Here is a 26,089-nt window from a genome sequence, read left to right as displayed (position 1 = left end):
GGCGCAGCATATCGCCCGACACAAAGCGGAGGGCGATGCGCGGCACCAATGTCCGAGTGCATCCTTTGCGGTATTTTCGTGATAACCTTATTATTATACATCTTACATTTTCGTGCAATGTCAACAATTTTTCTTCCTACTTTATCGCGCCAGTGTGGAACGATAATCTCGAACGCACTTCTGCAAGTTTTGGAGTGTGTGCACTACATACGTACAGAGTGCCCAGGACATGTTCTGGCACTCATCGAATGGGTCCCTTGAAACCGTTCAACAGTGAAAAGGGGGGCGAGGCTGCAGGGGATGGGGCGCCTGGAAACCATTTGTGTTACTGAACGGGCGTTCCGTATGGCTTTTTTCAGCGCACACAAAATTCTATTGTTCTTGATAGTAGATGTATGATAAATTATTATATCAAAATAATATCAATACATAACTACTGTATTTGACAAGGGTACCAAATTATGGTGCAGTAGAGAACACATGTAAAAGCTTGGTTGCCTATGGTCACATTATGCATTTCATCAAAAACTGCCCATTATATCTAATCTAATCTAATCTAATCTACCACTTTAGAGTTTAATAAATAAATCCCTTTGTAATTAAACTGATTTGTTGGATATATACATTTTTGGGTAAAATGGCTCAACTCAAACTGCAAGAATAAAAATTTAAAATCTAACTTTTGAAAAACACCCTTTGTTGATTTTTTATTAATTCTTTTATACAGCTGAAAGGGCTTCATGTAAAATTACGCAAACATAAAAGAAAGTACCTTGAAGTGTAAATGGTATCATTTAAACTTTTAGACTATCCAGGTTCCCAGCTGTGGTTTTGAGACAAGCGGCTGCAGAGCCTGTGCAGGTCATTTTATGGAAACAATTACAAAACCACAGCCTTGTCAAACATTATCTCAACAAGTGTCCCCTAATTTTTCAGGGACAATTTATGCAAATGTGTAGAACCAAAGACGGAAATACATGTAACAGTGTCAGCAGATGTACGATACATATCCACATTGAATAAAATCACGATAAGGTGCAAACTTTATTCTGAAGAATTCGTGGTCAAGACGAAATGCTGCCATGACTATGTTTTTTTAAGACATGTATCATGACATCATGGTACTAATGAATGTTTTATTTCAACTGAATTCATGCCTATTCGACCAGTATGTGGTATTTCACGCACAGTGGATTATGTGCATACACTGTAATATAAAATACCACAGCTGGGCCAGTCTGTGTTCTGCCATTCATTCTACAAGCCTACAGACGTCCAACTTAGTACTGGGTGCAACAGCAAACAGTCCATTTTCCACAAAAATATCAAAATTGCTCACAACAATCAACACTCAGTGTCTAGCAGTTGCATCAATAAACCTTGAGTACTTGGTGCCATACTTGGCTGCACGGCACTGTATATGAGTACCTCCTCTGGTCTGTCCGTATCAACACTGGCAATTACAACACACATTTGGTATGCACGTTACACAAAGCCAATTCAACACCAACACTGTGACAGTAATAGATCCTGCTGAAGGAGAGTGCTGGTTTCTTGGTCCTGTTTCAATACGCTCAAAAACGTTCTTTCTTCAGAGGGACACGCCCACTCATTCTTACTTGACTTATTTTGGAAGACTATTTTTTTCCCTCTGTTCACTGTATCACAGCATGTTTCAAAAGTGACAGGAGAGTTCCTTTTCACCTTCAAGAGTCATTCTAGTAACAGTATGGCCTGCATGAAGGGAGAAAAAACACCTGTCTCAGGTTCACAAAGCATACCCTTTTGGGATACAAGCCACCTGCCACTCTGTTTGTAAAAAAGTTGTTCCTCTGTGATGTTGTGCTACCCTTATGACACCAAAGGTAACAACTGCCTTCGGAGAGTGTAGTCATGTGTCGTGTATTTTTCACCGATAATGTACTAGTGGAAGTGACATCTTTAATAGGGTAAATGATTTGGAAGATAACGAAAAAAGAAAATGTTTAGAGGGTGTAACTTTTGATGATTTTTTTCACTATTTTTCAAAGTCAACTAGGTTCTTGTTCAACTCCAAAAAGCGAAGTTAAATACCCCCTCTTTGCCTTATCAACACAGCATCTATACGTGTAAAATGCACTGATATTGTTTACATTTGAATCTTAGTCCGGACCAGATTTCACTTAGACCAGACTTCACAATAAAAATTCACTTTTCAACAATAACAATACAGTTTAGGCATGTATAAACTGTGTTGACAAGCTGAATAAAATGTACATACACCTATACATATGTATCACATACTAAGGGGAGCAGAATAACAATTTGAAGAAACTGTCGTTGCCAAACAAAAATAATGAAAAGGATCATCAAAATGTGTACAGCAACTGGCCTTTCAGTGTGAAACATTCAATTGGATTTCACGTTTGAACATTTTCATAATTTTTCATCAGTGATACCATACAACCATCTAGCCTTGGAATATTTTCTTCTATAGAAAGAAGTCAATGAACCAAAAATCCTGACATTCTATCAAATTCAAAATCAATCTCACATGAATTGTATGAATGACATCTTTTGAAAAAAATTTTACTTAGGGGTTAAAACACTGAACCATTGGGATGTTTACATGATAGAGGGTCCGTGGGAAATTATATCGATAATGACTGTTACCCCCTTTGTCCAGCATGATGCTGATCTTTGGTCAAAGTGTGATAAAAATTAAAAATCTGTTCTTCACAACAATGACACCTTTAATACAGAATTTACATACTGGTATACAATATATACAAAGAAATTTCTGAAGCTCAACATAATGTAATACTTCCTCCCATCCTGTTGCTCACCCCATCCCCTGTGAGAAGTACTGTAGGCTAAAGATTGGTAAGAGCTTAGGGGGCCTGGTTGAGTGGTATTATCCATTTGAAAGTAACAGTCCTACAGATTAAACCACATGCCGAAATGGCTGAAATATGAGGGCAGAAAGTGCTGATAGGAGAGACCAATGTATAGAGAGAGTGTGGACTCATTGAAAGAAGAGAAACACAGTTGGCCCTTGCATCAAACACTTGAGCCGCCTGTTTGGTAATTATTGGCCTCAACAAGAGAGAGAGAGAGCAGCATTTCGGTACTTTTGCACTAATGGAAGCTCAGATTTCAGCCTGCATGGGCAGCGTGCTCCAGGTGTCAGCACTTTACATGCACAGAAACTTTGGTAGATAATAATGTCTGTTCCGCACACACATGTATAGGAATGCACTGAACGTAGAAAATTTCATGTAAACAAACACGTGCATTTCTTTCTGGTAAATATTTTGAGTTGTTTCCACCGACAGTGGATAATTTGTTGCATTTGTGGTATGGCTCCAACTTTAGTACGCCCTAAGAATGCAGGTCGGCGACCCGCAGCAATTTGAAACTAACTCCTTGAGTAACCTGAATTTACTAATGCACATGACAACAGGAAAGTCACACAAAAATTTCTCCTCTCAGCCACAAGCACATTTCTAATTGTCCCTCTCTCTCTCTGGTTGAATTACAGTGATGCATGATGGGAATCACCATGGGTATTCTGCAGTGTGCTGCAAAAACCTTCAGAAACAGGTTCAACTGTCACTGAGCTGACTTCAAAAATTGACATTTGAGTGATCAGACATTTTTTGAAAGGAAAATACAAACAAAGAACGCTTTTGATTGTTTTTTTCTGAGGAATTCATATCATTGAAAAAAGAAAAGTAAAGAAAACTACAAAATTTCAACACAAGCAGATCGGCTGGGTTATTTTGTAATTCCTTAGACATTTACTGTGCACATAAAAATTTCAGGAAAGGATGATGCTTCATTAATTGCAGGTTACATGATATTCACACTTAAATATTTATATTCATTGAAAACTGTGTCGCTCAGAATTAAATCCCAAGAAAGACTCCAGGTATTTTCCAAAGCAGAGTTGGAGAGAAATCCCTCATTGAGATAATTAACCAAACCTTAGGTACATGTAGAGTGGATCCAGTAGTACGTGTCTCCAGGCTCTAATGTTAAAACAAAGCAATTTTTTTCAATCTAACAATCTATCAGCCAAGCAAGAAATGTCTTAATGCCCTTTAAAATGGCATCAAATCTTACTCAAGCAATTTTTGTATACATAAGAATGGGGGATATAGATAATAGGCAATTAAGTGAGCAATGGAAATTGGTACAATTATCTTGCAATTCCTAGACGCAATACTAATTTCCTTAAAGGTTAGACATCTGCATCTTACATGTACTTTTATTGTATCTCAAGATGACTGGAAATTACTTTACAATTGTAACACAGACTTGTTTGAAATTGATTTGTCCAATAATTCCTTTATTTAATAAACCAATCCCCTTAAACAAAGAAACATACAATGATCCAATTACAGATACTACAGCCTAACAGGGTTCTACTCAACAAACATTATAATAATCTTGTTCCATGGGAAAAATGACTAAATCAGCTTAAATAGAGAATTTCTGTTTCTTATTTTGTAATTTTTTTTCATTGTATGATAAAAATTAAACGCACTGATTAACTTTCAATCATTATGTAAATTTGGTAGGAGGCACTGAACTAACTACATTATACAAGCAGTAGAGTCAGGTATGTGAAACTTGCTTTAATACTAAAGTAGGCTTGGAAAAGTGAATATACGGAGATACAATTATACTAAATATGATTTTTGATAGGTTTGAAATGACTGAAAACCAGAGTTTTTGTGTTATTTTCAAATCTGGAATTTCTGACCCAATCTTTGTCTCCTATTACTCATTCCAAATATCAAATTATTATTAATATACAGTTTAATTTCAAATACAGCTAGGGTTTGGAAATACAAAATCTTTGTAGCAGTGGTCTCCATGAAGTATTCTAGCCCATGGCACAAATGAAGTCAGATATTGAGAAGACAAAAATGGTATTGTTGAAGTTATGAAAATGCTGTACTGGTGTTCTATCAAATACATGTCCCTAGCAAAAGCAGAGCTTGTACTGTTCAGTGTTTTCACCCTGTTCTCAGTGCCATTGTCCCACATACATCTTGGTGTGTCATCACTACACAATCCCAGACTGTGACGATATAGTCACTCAGGCGACAACAATCCCCAAGCTGCTGAAACAAGCCTGGAGGGCAGAAAATGCTGCTTTTTCACCAGTTATACACGGCTCTAATTTGTGATCTGGGGGGCCACGAGGGGGATAAGTTGAGACCATGGCAGACCTCAGCCAGGTATACTATTTCAGATCAATTTTTAAAAGTATTTTTTTTGCTTTATTACAAATTAGCATTGATTTCATGGAAATAAAGTCAGTATATGCTTTCCATTTATTAATTTACATGCATGTTCTTGCTATTAAGAAACACAGCTGTCAAAGAATAATTGTCTTTGCAATTTTTTTGCAGGTACATGTACAATCCGTACATAACAATATGTTTTTGTTTTTCAACAGTAGATTAACATACACATCACACAGAGCTTTTCTCAAAAAATTAAGACAACACAGTTGATGAGAAAAACATTGAATGTCCATGAATAGAAATTACTCTATCAATATATTCTCTGAGACATTTACAAATGTACAGTACTATATGTACCTATTGTACTGAGTACATGCTCATGTTTTGTCTATCCACATTTACAAAGTGAAAACAGATTGAGTAAGGATCGCAGGGGTCAAAGGTCAGGCAGCTGCACCAATGAGTGCAGACAGTCAACCACTGTGCATCAAATGTAAAATCAATAACTATACATTTTTTATCGACCATCCACAATCAATCATAATTTTTGTTTTGCTGGCTCTAATGTATCAAATGACTTGATCAATATTAGAAATTTCATCCACAAATTTATCTTTGAAAATGACTATCAATCTTGGTCACCATGTAAAAAACAAAATTTTCATTTTACTCTTTTCAATGAAAACATTTAAAATTAGGATTTTTCTTTATGTGGTTGTGAGTTTCACACACTTTCAAAACTGAAATATCTGATTGGGAGACGGCATCTATTATTTTTAACCTAACAATTTAAACGACTTCCCTGACATGAATCTGCAGTTTCCTCTTCAGTTAATCTGAATGGGCATAGCAATTATACTATTCTTTATGACAGAGAAAATGAGTCAATACAAATGGGAGAGGAGAAGAGCAGGTGAAGTCAACCGTTTCATTTGCAGAAATGTTATGTTTCACTAATGTAATCGAACACAAGTCCCAAACTATGAATAATACAGCCATCAGTGCTACTCACAACATGGTATCAAACCTGATACAATCTGTTGTAAAGTTGGACCAATCCACTCTGAAATAGGGGTGTATAAAAGACTAAAATTGAGATTAACCAACGCTCATAACATTATGTACTGTATACCCTGTGTTTCCTCTGCCACTCTCAAATTTGTAAAATTACTAATTTTTTAGATGATTTACAAATTTTTTTCATTGTTGATTCGTAAATATAGGAATGCAAGGGAGCAGCTAGTTGATTGAGAGCTGAAGTGCCCCATAACCTCAAAATCATATCTATGCACATGGAACAGTTAAGTTTACTTATAAATTTCAAAATTTACGAAAAGTTTCAATACCCAATTCGTAAATTTACTAAAAAATTTCAGAAGCCAGAGGAAACACAGATACCTCATGTGCAACTTGGGATACATGTCTTTCAAAAGTTGTGATGCAAAGCTGATAGTCCTCCAAAGATGTGATGACATGTAGTGCAGATATACATGTATGGTTTAGTAGCTCTGAGCTAGAAGTCTGTAAGGGGGCGTGTATCATGTAATATTTACATGTAGCTCTGGGCTTGAAGTGTGTACAGAGGCATGACCTGTAATGCCAACCACGTTGTCCATCAAGAACATAACGTATCTGTATCAAATTTGTCTTTTATCTTTTATGTTCATATGGATTTTTCTAAAGCTTTCCATTTTAGTCAGGCATGGTGATTGTGGAAAGATGCAACCAAAACTGGGAATTTAATGCAAACTTTTCAACTAATGCTACATACAATAAAGTCACAAGTATGTGAATTCAAAGGTTTGGAACTACCAGCATGATTTATCCCCCTCGGCAACCAAGAATCACTACTTAAGTGATTTGCCAGTGCATTGAAGGTGACAAGTCAAATATCTTAGGATTTTAAATTGCAATCTATGAAGTAGGTAGGTGACTGGATACCTTAGAAACACACAGCCATGGTTGTAGGGTAGGAATTGTAGAAGTCTGTTATGATTGGCAGATGGGTGTCACATGACCTTAATTACTTCAACAGGCTTTCTGAAGTAGTTATAATCATAGACTTTTAAAGTCTATGTTATAATCGAGTCTGAAGTGTGATACACAATTCAAGACATGAGGGCAGCGGTTATTATGAAGTCACACATTTATGTGTCATTTCTGACAGTCTGTTTAAATTATCATTACTTTGGTTCATGACTCATAATCACAGAGTGTAATCATATCATGTGCTACATTGCAATCAACATGAGTTGTGGTCAACTCCTGAATGTAAGGTTCAACATCACATTGGTAAATAGAATTAAAAACTTGAGTGAATAAATCAGAAATAACTGCGGCAAGACCACTTCCTCAAACAACACAAAGTAGGAAGATGCTTTGATGGCAGGCCACTACAAATTTACATGTTTGCTACAGCTGCCCCAAATACTTTGACATTCACCAACCGTGGCTATTTCTGCCAGTTGGGTTAGTCAGGTTAAAAGGACATTAAATTAGACACCAACAATATGCCTTTCTCACGAACAAAATTAATCTGGACCAAAATAAAGCAACTTTCTAATAAACAACTTCACTATGCACTTTTCTCACTGCACAGTCCCTGTCAAATTACTGTACATTAATAAATTGGAAGCTTCAGTTAGGCGGCTTGAGTAAAATCCTTTGTTTTCCGCCTTTGAAATGTTCTCAAACCTACAATGTATTCTATTGCCAGACTAAAAAAGATACACAGAGAAATAAAACACAAACTTAGTACTTATTTGCCAATATATTTCTGGAGCAGCATACAGAAAATAGCTGCTAGCATTTTTTATTTATAATACCATAAAGACACTGTGTTTGTCTTCATCATTTTGAGTGAAAACCTACTGTACCAGCCCGTGGATGGCATACAAAGAATTTTATTAGAGGCACCTCACAAACAATTTCAGGGCAACATCTAGTCTAGAACCTAGACATATCTATGTATTTCTACTGCTGTGAACCACATTCACAGAACTGGAAATGCGTGTCCTGGTCCTAGACTTGGCAGTTGTGCGTGATAAATATTTGGGTCCTGTTTTACATCAATCAAGTACTTTTACACATTAACTGATCTCATACGAGTACATACAGTATGTGATGAAATACAAGACACCACTTTCAAACGCACCACAGTGTTGACAGTCAGATGTTTCATATGCCATGCTACTGAACAGTTGATGAATGAATTCTAAAATTCAGCTGTCAGTGATAACATATGACTTGCTGTATCACACAGAAACAGATTGTGTTGACATGTTGAAGACAACTGAAGGAATTTTGACATGACTTTGACACTAGGACAAAACATTCTATTTTACAAACTTCATGCAAAGTTACAGCTAATGGAGCTTTAATTAACCCTTTCACTACAATGGTTTGACCAAAACCAATTGTTATCAATGGTGACTGTGGACCTGTTTATGGGGAATTGGGGGTGAACAGGTTTATGGCGATGCCTGAAAACCTGACATAAAATGTAACTGTCATTTCTTTCCTAGTTTTGCACAAAACCATCAAAATGGTGAAGAAAATCCACTTTAAAATTTTGACGCACATTTATGTTGGCATACCTTCCATTTGTGCTGATTATGTCTTCTCCCTTGTACAATAGCAGGATAAAAATCACGTTGACAACATCACATTTGTTCATACATGGCACAGCGCACAATAATTTCCCTTCCAGACATACATGTAACTTGCTTTGGCTGTCATAGCCCTGCCCAGCTAAATTCAACACTCACTCATCAGCTACAAAAATGAAAAATAGCATTGTAAGATCTGTATATATAATGCATGTTTTGGAAAAGTAATTTCTGAAATCAGAAATGTGTTTACAGGTTCAGGCACCAATACAATGCAATATGTAATGCATGGATTACATGTATAAAACTGTTCAATCCCTGCAGAAAGATTGAATTCTATAATGATAAATGGCTCAAGCCCAGAAATCACTTATGTGACAGCTTACATTGTACATCTACATGTTATTCTCACAGTCAAGACAACCAGGTCATGAATCCATCTTGAGAAGTTGACAGCTACCAGAAACCTTTCTAACCTAAAGTACTTCATCTTACTCTAGCCTGATGTTTTGAAAATTTCACAAGATTTGTGGTAAATAAAAAGTCCACTGAGATTTATCTTTGGAGCCATACAGTAGTTAAACAGTTACTTTTGATTTTTTTACCGGAATCTTTTTCACATTTTGACTATCATCTACAGTTCCTTGTTTTGTCAAATAACTGCTACTCAGCATACAGCCGATTTCACTCGACCTCGCCAATATGCGGTCTGATACACATACATGATGTGTTCATCTGACACAAACAACAGACAGTCTCTTGAAACAAATGCCATCTCAATTGAGGCTCAAAAGTGAAAGACTTCAACTTTTGCTCAAACTTAAAAGGAATTTTTCAACTCTCTTTCTTTCTCTTTAAAAATCAAGAATAAAGTCATATGTCATCATGCAAATTTTGGTACCAGAAGAACAAATTGGCATAAATTTACCAATGTTTGAAATTCAAAATGGCCATCGTCCAAACATTAATTCTGTCTGACACACTTAAATTTCAGATTTTCACAAAAATAAGACGTGCAATTTTTTAGTATTTAGTTTCAAAATGAACCCCCACAAGTGGTAGTCTAAGAGAGTATTGTAAAAATTTGAGCGTGGGAATATCTGTCTGGAGGAACTCTACTTCAACTAATTACACCAACAACAAGTACTGCGATTAAAGCTTGACATCCTGTGTTACACGAGAATGAAGTTTCCCAGTCTACCCTCTATAACATTACTTAAATGAAACACATCACTTCTATGACACTTTGTTGTCCACATTGAATGAAAACATCATAAGTTCCATGCACACAATATGTGTATAATAGATGCTGTTTCGGTGAGGTGCAGTGAAATTGGTTGTATCAACACCGTCCACATTTTCAAAACATCTGTTGACTAGTGGATGAGAAAAAAGTCATGCCACAATTTATTTTCACAGTGCAGTGACCCATTATCAAATGATTACAAACTGTACATGTCTATGAAAGCCATGGCTTATTTTTGAAACGGAATATAGTCAACAACGAAAAATTCTGAGAGAAAAGTTAGTTTTTTCCGGTACACTCTGAAAACCTACAAAGAATTTATACTCACTCTGGCCAAACAAGTCTTTCCAAGAGGTTACATCACCACAGGGTAAAAGTGCGTGAATTTATATTCAATAATGTATTTATATAGGCTGGGATTACCAGCGAACAAGAAATTCCAGTATGCATTAAAAGAGAAACACTATAGAAAACCAGTACGTATTTCAATGAAATTCCTCATTACAATGTTGTCGTGGTTTTGCCTGAAACACCACACAAGATATATGTGCTTTGTCAATGAAAAGACCATACGTACTAATCTGACATTAATCCATACAACCATACCCCTGTCTTTGTCTCTGGTTTAATACATTCTGCATGACTTCATGATTAATGCACCCTAGTTTCAATATAGAAATGAAGAAAGTCTGAATGACCAGGAGGAAAAACTGTCAATAATTGAGATTTAGAGGAGTACGAGACAGACTGTATATGAATGGAGCATTTCTCACTTTTTCAAACCATCAGCGACAGATTGCTTTAAGCTTGCGTGAGCGCAGGGCACTTTACATAAATTTTGCAAAATCAATTTCTGAATGGGATTTCTATAATTGTATATGCCACACAGGAATTATTCTACTTATGGACCAGACACGACGCATCTGTAATTTCCTAAGGAACGTGTATGAATTCACGAAATGTCCATGATGGGATCACGCTGCTTAGTGGGCCGTGGAACTCTCGCATATGCGTACAGGAAATTATTTCACAGCTTCCTTCGGGTCTTGATTCCTACCATTGTGAAAATATGCATGCATCTTGAGTGGGGATAAGAATAAAATCAAGGAATAATACCTAAATTGCCATTTTTCAGAGCAAAATAAACCATGCGAAATACCGACCCTAGGATCCCATTTCCTGTCAGGTATCAGAAACCCTTTGGAAATCATCAGGTCATACCATTTTGACGGCACAATGGCAAAGATCGCTTTAATCGCATTTTTTGCTTCCCCTGACTCTTCTTGAAAGCGAACTTATTTGCAAGACTGTAAATCTGTCTATTACGAATACAGATGTAGGACTTTTCTCTCTTCTTGGAATCAAAATCAGGGGGGAATCACCCTAAACAATAGTTCTACTTCTCCTGAGTAAAAAGGACGCGCAGTATTTTACACACTCAGTATGCCAAAGGGATCACGTGATGACGGTAAGAACAAATGCATGTGTGTAAACATATATGGAGATACATGAATTTCTATACGCATTTGTGCACAAGGTTTTGCTTGTACTGTGGTCGATTAGAATTCTGGGTTTAGTCTATTGCAAGCACGATCACTGCATTGCAATGTCAAAATTTAGACTATTGACATTGGAATGACAGTTGTCAACTCATTCAATTTATTATAATTTTTCATCCTGAAATTACACATGAATTCATGTCCGTCCCTCCCAACACCTTGGCATTAAGGTAGAACATGCCTCAGGGACAGATCGTTGGACTCTCAAATTTCTACAATTCTTTTCAGAGCTACCACTTGTGGGGGCTCATTTTAAAGCTCTTAAAGAAAGAAAAACTTTCAGCGTCTTATCTTTTTAAATCCAAGATTCAATTTTTCCTCCATAGAGTTAACACAGGAATGGCAGCCATTTTGAATTTCAAAAATCGCAAAATGTTGGGCAATTTGTTTCTCTAGTTCCAAACTTTGCACGGTGACCCCCCAATTTTTATTGTTGCTTTGGTAAGAGAATGGTTGAAAGATTCATTCAGGAAACTTTGAGCAAAAGTTGCAGTCTTTCACTTTCGAAACGCATACCGGTACTTTCTTAACCCAAATTTCACTCAGTTCCTAGTACATGTATACATCTATTCACAGCCATCCTCCTCACACCTACTGTAACACATCACACTGGCAACAACCCTTACCACTCACCCTTTAAATCGCACAAATTTCACCTCCTGGAATATCATTTATTCATAGCTACCTTTCCCACTCCACACACACATATACAGTGGCAACAATGGAGTTAGCACCTTGGTGGAGGCTTTGCTACAGGTTTGCCCCACAAACAGTGGAACAAAAGGCAACAATTTACAATACTTCTGTTGAGCGTAACTTTGCCAGCGGTACTCCAGTAACCTGCTGACGCTGTCACTGATCCAGCTCAGAGACATCCATTGCTTCGTATCAAATACTACTAAAGGCCAGAGTGATTAAATTCTTTGTTTACAATCCACTCAAAATTTTGAAAGGTTAGTGAGCTGTTCAAAAACACAAACAGAAAATTTTACCCACACAAGTATTATATTTAGTCAATTGTTTCTGCGTGCCTATTCAAGAATCAAAGCTGAAACTTCGTTCACCTCCATAATTTTTTCAATTTCACATGTGACATGTTGCAGGCATTCAGATGTTTCAAGTGCATTTTACAGAATTTCTGGCTGAGATTTACTGCCAGAAACGCTACACGGTGACGTCTTACTGAAATACACGTTTTTATAAAAATCTCCAAAAACCTACTCGCCTTTGGATTCAAAACAAAGAAATTACTTTGACCCAATAACCTGGGAAAACAGATGACTGGCCCACTACAGTGGGTGTCAGGTTACAGTGTGCCTTGCAGGCAGAAAATTACCTCCCCCAGATGAACTTCAATATGATTTTGACATTCTGAAAAATATCACAGCCTTACCCGTCATTTTGAAAATACACTTTTGGGAAGACAAGACCCTCCTTCACACCTTGAGAAATTTTCTCACCCAAGTCACTGCCATCAGCAAAATGCAATCTCTGCACAGGTTACCACACAAGGATATGAATGGCCTCATCGTCATTTGAGTGCCTGTAAATTTCCTGTTCTTACAGAAAGGGAGGTCTATTAAGAAATATTGTCCTGCCTCGTAAAGTGATAAAAAACCATTCAACTATTAAAGTGGGTGTACTTAAAACACCACAGCATGTGTCCTTACAAGCTGATCAACCAGGCAAGGGATATATTGCTTTGTGAGAAATATTCACATACCCTGGATATTCTAGGTTTGAAATAAAGATCGGAAACACGAGCTCCCTATCTTTTCAGAATGTACAGTGTACATGTTATCTGTACTACTGGAATGAATAATTTACATATGATAAATTGAAGGAAATCACACAAACCTGTTAGAATCAACTGTATGGCCGTGTGTCTAGGACAGCCACCCCCTGGAACATTTACCCCCCCCCCCCAACACTTAACCTATCCATAATCCTAACCCCAATGGGTGAGTGGGAAATATCAGTCCTGGGAGTTACCATACTGATACCACTGTTGTAGTGTCTATCATCCTTCATCCATACATGTTTAAGTACAGTAGCAGGGTTCTCCATAAAGGGACTTTGAGGGGTAGGCCAACTGAACCCCCTGTTTTCAGAGTGATGATAATCTATTCATATGTTAATAACCATAGGAAGAATAATTTTTTCACGAAAAATATTATGCAAATTATACATTGTTATGTAAATTGGCCCATGAGATTTTCCAAACTCTGGAGAAAACTGGGTAGATAATGACAGCTTCAACAATTCTGTTCAGTCAGATTGCAGCACTCTAGCAAGAAAGCATAATCATTGGACCATACAGCACAGCTACTTCTATAAATCCAAGTCAGTTCGGCAATTCTTTGTAGCTGCAAGTGAGAGTTGCCATGCAGACAGCACTGATAATCAATCCATATAAAGGAGCCCCCTGGACGTACCTGCTCGATGCAATAAGGAACGTTTTATTAGCCGTCAGTTGCAAGAAAAAGCCGACAAATCCGGCGATACCTAGGGAACACTTTATTGGTAATCTATATAAAGCTAAATTCAAACAGCTGACAAGTTTTCCATTTAGTGACATGGTAGCAGGATCCCATGCCTTGTGTTTGGTCTCTGACCCTTACAGGTCAACTGATAATGAACGGCTACACCTTGAAATTTGTCCCAATGAAACTCATTGTCCCCAGATCCTGCCGAGCCCTGGGGAGTGTCACTGAAACCGCCATACAATTGCCTGGAGTGCCTTGCACACACAACGCATCTAAAGAAAGATTATACACGTCCTGACACACAATAACTCAGGAGTGAGCTGTCCCAGCACCACTTGGGAGATTATTTCATTCTTATGCCAAACAAACAATGCAAAAGCAACATGTATCCACAGCAGTGGAGACGCATCAACCTACAATTAAACTCATAAATCTGTTCACTGGCCCACATCAAGGCATTAAACTTTTGACCCACTAAAAGGCATTTTCAGACTTCCAGACTTCACGCAATTATATCCTTTTTTTGGTTTCTTCTCAAGTACAGTTGAAGTATTTCAATCATAATGAAACATGTCTCTGAGTACATGCAGGCTCTCAACTAAAGATTTTACTGACTAGTACACAAACATGACATTTGATAGTTTTCATTGTTTATTCAACAACATGGTTGACAAAACAGGAAACATCAACAATGATCGATTTTGAATGATATCATACAGTCCATTTTTAGACAAAAACATTCAAAGGATTATTTTTAATGGTTCATTCTATTCTTACAGAACAGAAGACACTTTGGACTGAACAAAACGAAAACACTGTTGATGACTATTCTTTGCCCAGGTTGCTCAAAATTACTGAAGCAGACAAATTCGATTCTGTGTCGGTCTGATAACAAAGGTGCAATATCCAACACTTCAATGTAAACAGAATTTAAGTACACCTTGTGCATGCATATCTATCTTCTTGAACGACGACCTTAAACCTTCAAGAAGCCTTTGCTTGACTACATAACTAGATTTCACATTTTACAAGATTTTTGAACACTTGAAGGCGTTTTTTATGACTTTGAATTCAGGGTTGAATCAATATTCTCTGGAAAGTACATTGCACTATTATATCTGCTTGAAATGTATGATTTCACCGCCATTTGAACTTGAATTGCACTTTACCTTGGGTTTACTGTCTGTCTCAATTATATACAAACATAGCATACACACAAAACATGCTGAAAGTTTACAGCCTGCTCTCTACTCTATACACATTAAAGGAACAAAGTTGGCCATTTTTCATGAATTTTGTTTGATAATGATGCGAGATGCTTCTTATATCGTTTGACATGTTGAAAGATACTGAATAAATGGGTGACCATGCATATATTCGACCCCGGTTTCAGACACGATACATGAAACCATCGCGAAAATGAATTAATGGTTATAACCATGAATTCATTTTTGCGATGCATGGTCACCCATTCATTTAGTATCTTTCAACATGTCAAACAATATAAGAAGCATCTTGCATCAAACAAACTTCATGAAAAATGAGCAACTTTGTCCCTTTAAGGCAACTCAGTATCCATTGAGATATTATTTCCAGTGAAATGGAAAAACACTGCACAGTCATGTGTGTCAGGGTGAGCCAGGTTAATGTACAGTCAAAGCGAGGAATATGATGGAAAGCGCTGTAAAATTCTTGATCAGTGATTAGTGCTTAATAGACTGAGGAGTAAAAAGCTAGAACTGTGTGATTTATAGTCAGGAAATTATTTCAGATTTCAAACTTCATTTACTTTTGACTTCAAGTCATTTTGTTCTTTCCCGTCACTCCCATAAATAGACAAGTAACACATTTCACAAATCTTATGCTCACTTCTCATAATCTTGACATTAAAACGAATGCCTTTTATGACGGTATTCAATGATGATGGACGAGTTCACTATTTTTGACAGGAATTTTTTGTGAGTGTGTATCAGACCAATTATGAGACAAGTAAGGAACCGCATGGCATTTCTTGCAGGAAACCATTAAAAATTTTCCAAATTTGATTGAATTAATCATGTTTCTATTATTTCTGTAAATCCATAGCTGCTGTCTTACATGTATTGTTTGTAGAACTTGTAATGTAATAATGTGTGTGTTTGTTTGGTGTTTCTTTTCTTCTACCATACCTTGTAACTTCAACCTAACTTTGAATATTTTACTTCACAATTGTGATCCAAGTGAGCCAGATTTCATATAAGTACTCCTTCCAGCACATAGAAAATGCCTTTCATTTGTCTTGACAATGCCATGTATTTATGAAAGACACAATACTTGTTGTTGACATTCAAAGTCAATTTTAAACAGAAACTCAACCATAAATAATGAAACAGAATAATATAGAGTACTTGGTATTTTATATCAATATGCTCCGTGCAGCAGACTGGGACACTGTCCTATGAAAGGTAAACTGAATACGGCTAGATGAATTTTAATTTTAATTTTTTTGTTTTTAATGTTAACTGAAGTTTTTTATTCTTCTCTCCCAAGGATGTTAAGATACACAATATTCAGCTTGTCAACTCATTCTGTCCATGTGTACACTGCATTGTTAATGTTGGAAAAGTGAATTTTGGTCCGGACTAGAATTCAAATGTAATTGATAATATTGATTTAATTCACATGACATGTAGACTTTGTTGACAGGCTTGGTATTTCAAAGTAATTTCAAGGGTGGAACAAGAACTTACAATTGATTGATCTCTGTGTTACTGAAAGCATGGTTAGAGTATCCCTGCTAAAAGGTACTTTGGAACAGACATGAAAATTACAAAGCAGAATCAGGCTACGTGTTAGTAACAGGTATGCTAAAATGCTTGAACAGTCAAAAAAGGTAAAGTGTTCAATTTTCACGACTGAAAACATCAAACTGAAATGTAAGACAGCTTCACTGCAACAGTCACACAATACACTTCCAGAGTGAGTGCCATTGTGTTAATTCCAAATTTATCACTCCAAACAATACATGGGGCTATGCTAATTTAGCTGATAAAGAGCTCTGCATTTGGCTAATCTTTTGACCTGGCAAGTTCAAAGGAGGTAATTTTTGCACCTGGAGGCAATAAAATTACCATAAAAGCAGTCAATAAAACTTTTGATAGCCTCGAGTTCAAGGGGCTGATTGCATAACAGCAAGCCTACTTTCCTTCAGAGAAGAAACAGCTATTCAGTTTTTATGGATGGGGTGTGTAAACGACAGCCATTATGTTTACGGCCAAAACTCTCCGTCCCATTGGTGATGCCAACACTGTTAAAAGTTTATAACTCAATCTGGTTAGGCTTGGAATGTCTATTACGTAACTGTAAATTTAGTTCCAATCATTGTCAGGAGATTTATAAAGTGAAATAATGATTGCTTTGGTGTACTCTTCTGTGTTGTAAACAAGTCAATAGTCACCTCTGTGACACAGATACACTCACAACTCTGTTAGTCTAGGAATTGACCCTGGCTTCAGTTTTCATCCACAGCAAGAGCGAGAAACCAGACTAACTATAAGTAACCATTCTTGGTAATGGATTTTATTGATATGCACACCACACCACATGGGTTTGCACATAGAGGTAGGGCATTAACAATACTCAGGTAGGAACTGTGTCAATGGAAATACCATATCACTTACATATCACAATATTCACAGAGTAAAGAAGTCAAACCCATATTTATTTTTCCTCTGCATAAAAACATTATGCGATTGAATAATCTATATTGAAAAATTTCTATCTCTTAAACTACAACTGGTGGAAAAAACAGTTCTCTGACTACAAACCAATTTGACAGTGTGAGGTCAAACCTGGTGAAATAAAAATAATTTTCCATGTTTTCCATAATAGCATTCCAAGAAAAGTAAAACTATAAAGAGTACAATTCAAGCATCCTAATTAATGAAAACAAATAAGGACACTTTTTAAAGACAAATCAAAAATAATTTTTTGTGTGTGTCAATTTTTTTCAGAGTCGCTAAAGACTCATAATGTACAAGAGTCGGAGTCTTAGATTTTAGCAGGAGATGCAGCTGTCTTGTGGCACATCAATAGCAAACTGTAACTTCTGTCTCATTGAATTCTCAACAAACATCGTCAAACCATGACAAAAATAAATCCTCAGACTAAGTCGGCATTTTTACAGGCTATTTTAAGACCCTAATCTATTGGAACTGCCTCAATTCCTCTGTTCACAGTTTAATACTTGAATCTCACTTCACACCCACATCCAAGGAAAGTGTCCACTGCCCGGACGCACGACAATATGCTTTCAGCAGAATCTGATGGCTTTCCTGGAATCTCTGTGATACATTAAGTTACCAAGAATTTAAAATCTCTGAAAAACATGTGTTCAGTTTGAGAGAACTCGGCACAAAAATCACCGTTGGAAGAGATTGTATGGATGATCCCTGAAGGTATGTGGGATGAGTACTGGATGATAAAGAAAATTCCCAACTATGTATCCATCTATATTGGAGATGGATTTTCTCTTTGTAAAATACTAAAAAAAATAAGGGTCCCTCTCAAAAGTATGGAGTCTGGTAAGTGAAATATTGACAGAGAAGCACAGAGAACAATTCCTTTTGTATACGGTTCCCTTACTTCTCACTCATTCAAACATGTTAGTTGGCCATCTTTTTTCTTCATATCGCTCATAAAAATTATGCACCAACACAGACTCTATTGCATCATCTGGATGGACTTGAGATTCTGAGAGGTTACCCTTCATGTCTCTGACTACATATACCTGTCCTTTTATGGTGAATAATATCACAGAGGATTTTTTTAAAAACCATCAATCATTCTTTTTCATTTTACGCTTTAACCATGACATTGTTTGCAAAAGCCAAAGTTGTACACGCAGACTGAAAATTTACAAACAGTTCTAAGGGCATGACCATTGCACATCATATGAGGGGTAACAATGGAAAGATTGGTCATAAACATCAGCAACACTTCTTTTCCTGTAATGGTAACCGTGGAAACAAACTTTTCCCCAACATCACTCACTGTACATCTTACCCTCAGTTATCTGGCACTGACAGGTTTGTTGTCATGGTTTCTGACTTTAAAAACACTAAACACTTTAGTCAAATTTCAGATAAAACATGATATTCTTTTGTAATCTTATATGTTACGTTTCACAAAAGATTCAAATCCACTCTCATCAAGCTTTTAAATATGCTTTGTGTAGAATCTGATGGCTTTTTAAATTTTTAAATGCAATAAATATACTCCCCTCTCCAAGACTACTGAATGGCTCTCCCCTTGCAAATTGAAGACCTTCATCAAATGACTCCATTTCAAACATTGAATAAATATTGATTTCAGAGTAAGAACTTCTCCACGTTACTATACTCATCACCTGCCTACTATAACAGCAAAGAAAATCACTCTGTAGTCTTGATGATAAAATGAAATTTCTATTCACAATTTTCAAATCTGATGACCGAGCAATGCTTGATTTTTAAAATGTGGTCACCTTTTTGAATATTCTCTTCCTTCTCTTTTCTCAATACAGTATTATGTTTTCTCAGATTGACAAATCTTAATAACATGATTCATAAATTTTTACTACCAGATTGTAAGTGTTTTCACATTTCTTCTTGTTCAGCTGCTGAAAAGGCAAGATTTTTTAAACATCTCTCTCACACTCACAGGGATATAGAAAATTTAGGTTAAAGTTGGCAAAAATAAAAGTACAGGCAGTTCCAAGTAGTGTATGGGCACATAAAGTTTGAGCAAAATGTCCTTATTTTTTACCAAAATTAAATTTTCACAGCCTGCAAATTGTAGCTGACAGCCGGTTGTTTTGCCAGCTGCCGGCTATTTTCTACATCCCTAACTCTTGACATAAAACTCACCAGAGGGTTTTTTCTTGACCTGTGAAATTGCAAAATTCAGAAAATTTAGAATAAGTATTGCTGAAGAACAAAGCAACCTATTTAACTTGCTTTCACATAGAACGGAAAATACTGACTTTCAGATGGAAGTGGGACGGGTAACATGTAGAACCAGTGTGCTACAGAGTTACAAAATTAATGTGTGTGGGATGTCTTTCACCGTTCACAGAAGAACATGTACCTGTATCTGCGCATGCCTACACACCTACCTATCCATCTACACATGTACATAGGACCTGAACTATGCCAATTGCAAATACAGCTTTTAATAGCACTAAAAGGCAAATACCGCACACACATGCTACCTGCCGATGAGGAATGTGTGCAAACAAATAAAACATACACCTGATAACCTACTGCACTGATATCAGTCAAACATGGATAAACAAAGCAGTCTAAACTGTCAAAAATGAATGAATAAATAGATCTTATATGCGGGACAAGGCGGGAATGCTGATCCAAATCCACTATAAGAGAACTCTGGTACTCATTTAACAGTGCCAAACAATTCGCCATACGTAATCAATTCTTGTCGAATCACTCCACCACACAGACACAACACTCTAGAAATGCCAGTTAATAGCATTTAACACCTGCTCGGCTTAGCCAAACATCAGAGGGAATTTGGAGACTTTGCAAATCTTCACCCTAACTGACCTGGAATGACCTTTCCTTATCTCTCTTCCCTTTTTCGGCCCAAGCCGCGGTGTGACAGTCGTGAGCCCATACTCGTGTGTTGTTTGTTAGCCATGGCGGCTCTTTGATGAGACGGGGGCCATATTCATTGATGCAGTCTCTTTTGACACCTATAACAAGCTATAAATTTTTAATCTTCAAACAGAACAGCGGGTGGCACTATCCTCCCTAGACTAATAGCTCACCAGAAATGTTTTTATCTGAAAATGCTCATTAAGATGACTAAAGTACAAAATAAAAGACTTACTTGCATAAGAATTCATCATATTTTCAAATACTTTTCAGAATAAAAAGCTATTTTTTTTTCATACATTATTTTTTCATTGGACTAAATTTCAAAGTAACTACCAACAGTGCAATCAAAATAGTGAACTCCCTAATATGGATTAATGTTATGCATAGAATATTGTTACATTGTATCTAAAATGCCTAGACTAATTGGGTTCAATCGTGGTGTTCTACACCAGCTTCAACACTTGCAACAGTACTACCTTTGATTGAACTGTGTAAGATAGAGTATGTGGAAATGGACTGAATAGCTTTGTTCTGAGTTTGCCTAACTAAAGGGCCGTGGATGATTAAAACATGTGCCTGGTTAACGAAACCTATTGCATTTGGCCTTAACCCCACCCCCTCCCCCTAAATGAAAGTTTGGAAGTGCAAAATTCCAACAAAGCCTCATTCTGTATCTGCATACTAGCAATCAGTAATTACACCACTATGAAATCACGCATACACTACCCCATCCCCTCCCACTAAACATAGAAGTTACGTTTACCATGCGCGTGTTTTACTATAATTATCCACGGCCCCTAAGCTCAACATTTTCTCAACATATACATTTCAGACCCGTATGCAATTTAGAAAAGAGCTGAACGTGTAAAAATCACATACTACCATACAACCATATATAAAATTGTTCGTTTTCTTCTTTTTTTTGCCAAGATTACATTAATATTCTGAAAGGCTTGGCAATCTTTTGTATCCACTTTCAAAACATGAAGAAGATTGGATTTGAACTGTCTGCCGTTGACGCAGCTCTGTTTTGAACACAGAATGTGTTTAAGGTAGCTCTTAACGCTGAGACAATTCACGGACAAAACCACATAACACTTTGGAAAAAAGAACAATACAAATTTCAATAATTTTCTGTACTTTACAAATCGGCTCCATGAGTTGCAAAACTACAATCCTGGAAACACTCTATCTACAAAAGCCATTTTCAGTTTTGTGCTATCCAAAGTTCTATACTACCAATAGTCCTCCTGATGTAATAGATGAACCTTGTGAAGAAACAAGAAACAAATTCAAAAATGGTGTTATGGTCTTTTATTTTTGTGTCAAGTAATCTCTCAGGTAGGGCTACAGGCTGACGATTTTACAACTTTTTGAACTCACGCCTACACTTCACCTATGATATGACGCACGCACGAACATGGACTGAAGGACGCCACTTTGGGAGTCGTATTCATACCATGACTGCTTAGATTTCATTCCTGCATAGAAGAGTCCCTTTGATTCCTGGGGATGTATTTCAGGCGTTCGACGTAAATAGTTCCCGCGTTCACATGTTATGTCTTCAAAGACATCACCAGTGCATCACGATCAAACGACTGCACTGCCAGTGAAATCCTTCAAGGCTTCAATGGGACTGGATTCACTGGAGTGGAAATTGTGGTGTGCTAAAAAACGACACTTGTAAGCAGACACGGCTGTTCAGAAGTGGCCATAAAAACTAAAAGGTCCATTCGCTAACAAATTACACACTCGTGCACTTTTGATAGTAAACACACCATAAAAAGCAAAGCAAATATTTAACTACCGCACAAAGTTATTACAATGTGGTCTCGAAATATTTGCTAATTGAATAAACGATCTATGCAACTCTTGTTGGGAGACTGCCAGTGCTACTGGCTTATACAGGACACGCACAGGTCGTCACAAATACTTTAGTGTTCTCTAAACATACCACAACAGTGTACGTAAACCAGAAAGCCATGAGATACACAATCATGGAGGGACTGTGGTAGAATATAAAATTAGCAAACGGATGGCTGGAAGATTTGGTGGCTGATCTCAACCTATCTTACAGGTAAACACATCGTTGCGTAAGAGGAACCTCCCCAAAAATAATTCGTTTCGAGTCGTCTGTGAGACTTTCTTCACGCTTTCAATTTTTCCATGGAATTTTTGGTATTCCCGCCGGCCGTGCAACTACTCACACGAGCGTGCGGCGCAAGATTTGTAAGACCCGCCAGCAGTACAACTCCACCCCGTGTCAGCCCTGGCGTATTCTTGCCTAAAGGTGAAACATGTGTAAACCACGAAGTTTGAAAAGAATTTACTAAAAGTCAAGCTTTAGAATCGTGTGTCACGGGTTAGTACACAACCTCACAAAGGGGTCATCCTTCTCAAACAATTACGGCGGAATAGCGGCCAATAATAAATCCCAACTACCAATACAAAATTGCAATACACACATTGCCTAGATTTACAAAGATTTTCAGTTTTATGTTCGTTTGAGAGGGGCGTACGGCGTGCGAGTTACAACACATTGGCTCTAAACACCCGGAATTTCACAACAATCCGTTGAGCAATAAGGCAATTAGCGTCGTACTGGAGATCGCCGACTGGAAAATGAGACTGTGAAAGCATGGCTGACCAGACTGTCAACACTTAGCTGACGATGGGTCTCCCGGACGAAAATAAAATGATCGCGTAGACAGAGACCACGGCACAGAAGCCGATAGAGTAGCCTGCCATCTGGGCAAACGCATACTGCCTTCTCTGGGTCGTGAAGTAGTGACTTAAAACAATATCGGGACGATTGTCGCAGGTTCAAACTTCGTGTTCAGTTTGGAATCCCGTGCTGGTAGTGGTACACTAACAAGTACCGAATGCACACACCACAACCACGAAAGTTCACTGCTAGCTGCTAAAGCTAATTGCCCTAGCCGATCATGCGATACATGACACACGATAGTTGGCTAACTGATTTGAGAGCACTGGTCAACAGTGCCACAAATCACTCATACTTAACACACAAATATTCCGAAAATTACAAATAATGTACTCACAACATCGTAGTGTTTGGACCGATGCCCGGCGGAACGTGGGTTAAGTTCTTGCCCGAGCAGTCGACAGTTACGCTCCAACTTCGATCGCTGCCACTGTTACAGCTACAGTCGAACTGTATCGGACAGCCATCGTCCAAGCTGATTTCACCGTGGACATACGAGCGGTCGAGGCCACCAAGAACAAGGAAATAGCATAAAATAAGCGCCAATCTTCGACTATTGGTGTTAGCCATGTTGAACCGATCGGTGTATATTGTTGTGTTTTTACTCGGCCCAACTTTTAGCTTGGACTCCCAAACGCGCCGACTCGATGGACCATACCAATATTTAAGAGAGTACGGTAGAATAGGAGGGGATTACACAGACAGGGTCAGATTTCATATCAGGTACCTTTAGTGACTATATTAATATTATACAGCATAAATACTGTAAATCGATATACTGAAAAATGTCAAAAAAAAGAATCGGCGCCCACGAAACTTATCGCTAGTAAGTCTTCCCGAGACCACCCCTACATAACAATGGAATAGATTTCTCCCCGCTGCCTTCGGTACAGCAGCATGCAGCAGCATAGCGCCGATAAGGACTGTATCAGTTTCCAGAGACCGTGACACATTCCTTCAAGCAGACGTTTCAAAAATCAATTTATTCATCTTCGAATGACTTAATCTATTCTCCGCCCCAAAATTTCACTTTGTTCTCACCAAATTGTCCCCTGGGCGAACGCACCTGATTGATCAAAGCAACACACCCAATATGAAAACATTGAATTTTTCTTCTATCGCCAGATTCAATCGATAAGAGATACCGTGATTCACGTACAAGATATATCACTATCAGGATTGGCGTTTTCCTTCTTAAGAATTGATTCTTTAACGACACGTCCAGGTGTTGCTGAAAAGTCGTTCTGTAAAATGCCACCTCCTGAAGCTACTGCCAGGTATCAGCATTTCTAACGATATGGCGATGGAGAGAGAAAATCGCCTCACGACAGAATAAAATGTATTCGGGGAATTTCTTGTTCTTGTACTTCCAGAAAGTGTAGATGTTTTAACCTTAAAAACTGATTTTTACTCGTAAAGGAATAAAGCTTTCATTTCTAGTGCTCTGTTTTGGCTAATTATAATAGACGAAATAGCGAAATAGAGAATGAAGAAAAGTAACTGAAAATAAATTCATAAATTAATAAAGAAATAAAGAAACAGAAATATATAGAATGAAATAAATCCGACAAACAGCAAAACAGAGGCCGATTCGATGTATTACTCGCGCAACTCGCTCCCCATTGTCCGGCCTGTCACTGCAGTGCCCACATGTGAGTATAAGGGAAGGAGGAGATATTAAGGGGAGGAAGGGTAAGTATTTTTTTTCAAAATGACGCTGCGAGTAAAATAGCGACCCTTTAAAAGTGAAAAGTACTGCTGAGAAAAAAGTTACTCTCTCCAATTTTCATGTGAAATAAACAGTGACCCTTCCCCCTACGTGTCACAGTCCAATCAGTAATATTTAGACCGTTTCTCTTGCGGCCATCTCGGATTTTAACCTGAATGTTGATCTAATTTGTATAAAAATTGATCAATCAAAAGACTGTACAATAACTTTGTAGACCGTATGGCCAGGTTGCTATACTTTGCAAATATCAAGCTTAAGTTTTTAAGCCATTTCAATTTCGAGAAGATTTTCAAGTATTATTTTTCAGAAGTTTCTATGACCTTTGACCAACCCTATACCTCTGCAGCTGACCTATGGTTCTATCTTTAATCCTACTGTCCGAAAGGGCTGGTGTCTATTGAACAATGGCTGGTGCGGGATGAAAATGCACAACTTTGGGGGTTGCTAGAGTATTTTGACCCTCATATCATCCTGTACCTCATTAATTAAATATGTATATATTTATAGGCTAGCCAAATGTCACATGACCAGGATGACCTTTCACCCCGATTTCACAAGTGTGCCTAGGAATCCGTAACTTCAAGAGCTACAGCCTTAATATTTGGTGGGATGAGGCACGTAACAGCATCATAATCACATCCTCGAGCCTCCTTATGTGAAATAAAATATTATTGATGTTGACTCGACGGGGAGGGCAATTTTTTCATGTAAATACTTTTTAAGGGTCCGAGTCGCTATTTTACGAGCAGTCATTTTGGAAAACACCCACCCTCCCTCCCGGTAATTTTTGTCCATTCCCTTATTTCGCTACTTCTCCATTTCGCTATTTCGCGATTTCATTAATTTAATATAATTAGCCTTCTA

The 26,089-nt window shown here is 37.5% G+C and overlaps 1 protein-coding gene across 1 annotated transcript in view; it reads right to left on the bottom strand.

The window, feature by feature from the left end:
• Window positions 1-24,127, bottom strand: part of LOC139123494 (leucine-rich repeat-containing G-protein coupled receptor 5-like) — a 175,244-nt gene extending 151,117 nt beyond the window's left edge. Inside the window, exon 1 of the mRNA XM_070689686.1 lies at window positions 23,834-24,127. Within this exon, the coding sequence (XP_070545787.1) occupies window positions 23,834-24,066 (233 nt within the window). The 5' untranslated portion in view covers window positions 24,067-24,127. The remainder of the gene's footprint in view (window positions 1-23,833) is intronic.
• Window positions 24,128-26,089: the final 1,962 nt, after the last annotated feature.

The sequence above is a fragment of the Ptychodera flava genome, chromosome 1 (genome assembly GCF_041260155.1).
Source record: "Ptychodera flava strain L36383 chromosome 1, AS_Pfla_20210202, whole genome shotgun sequence".
In the NCBI taxonomy this organism is placed as follows: domain Eukaryota; kingdom Metazoa; phylum Hemichordata; class Enteropneusta; family Ptychoderidae; genus Ptychodera; species Ptychodera flava.
The sequence above is the reverse complement of the archived record's forward strand: the minus strand, read 5'-3'. Positions and strand labels throughout refer to the sequence as shown.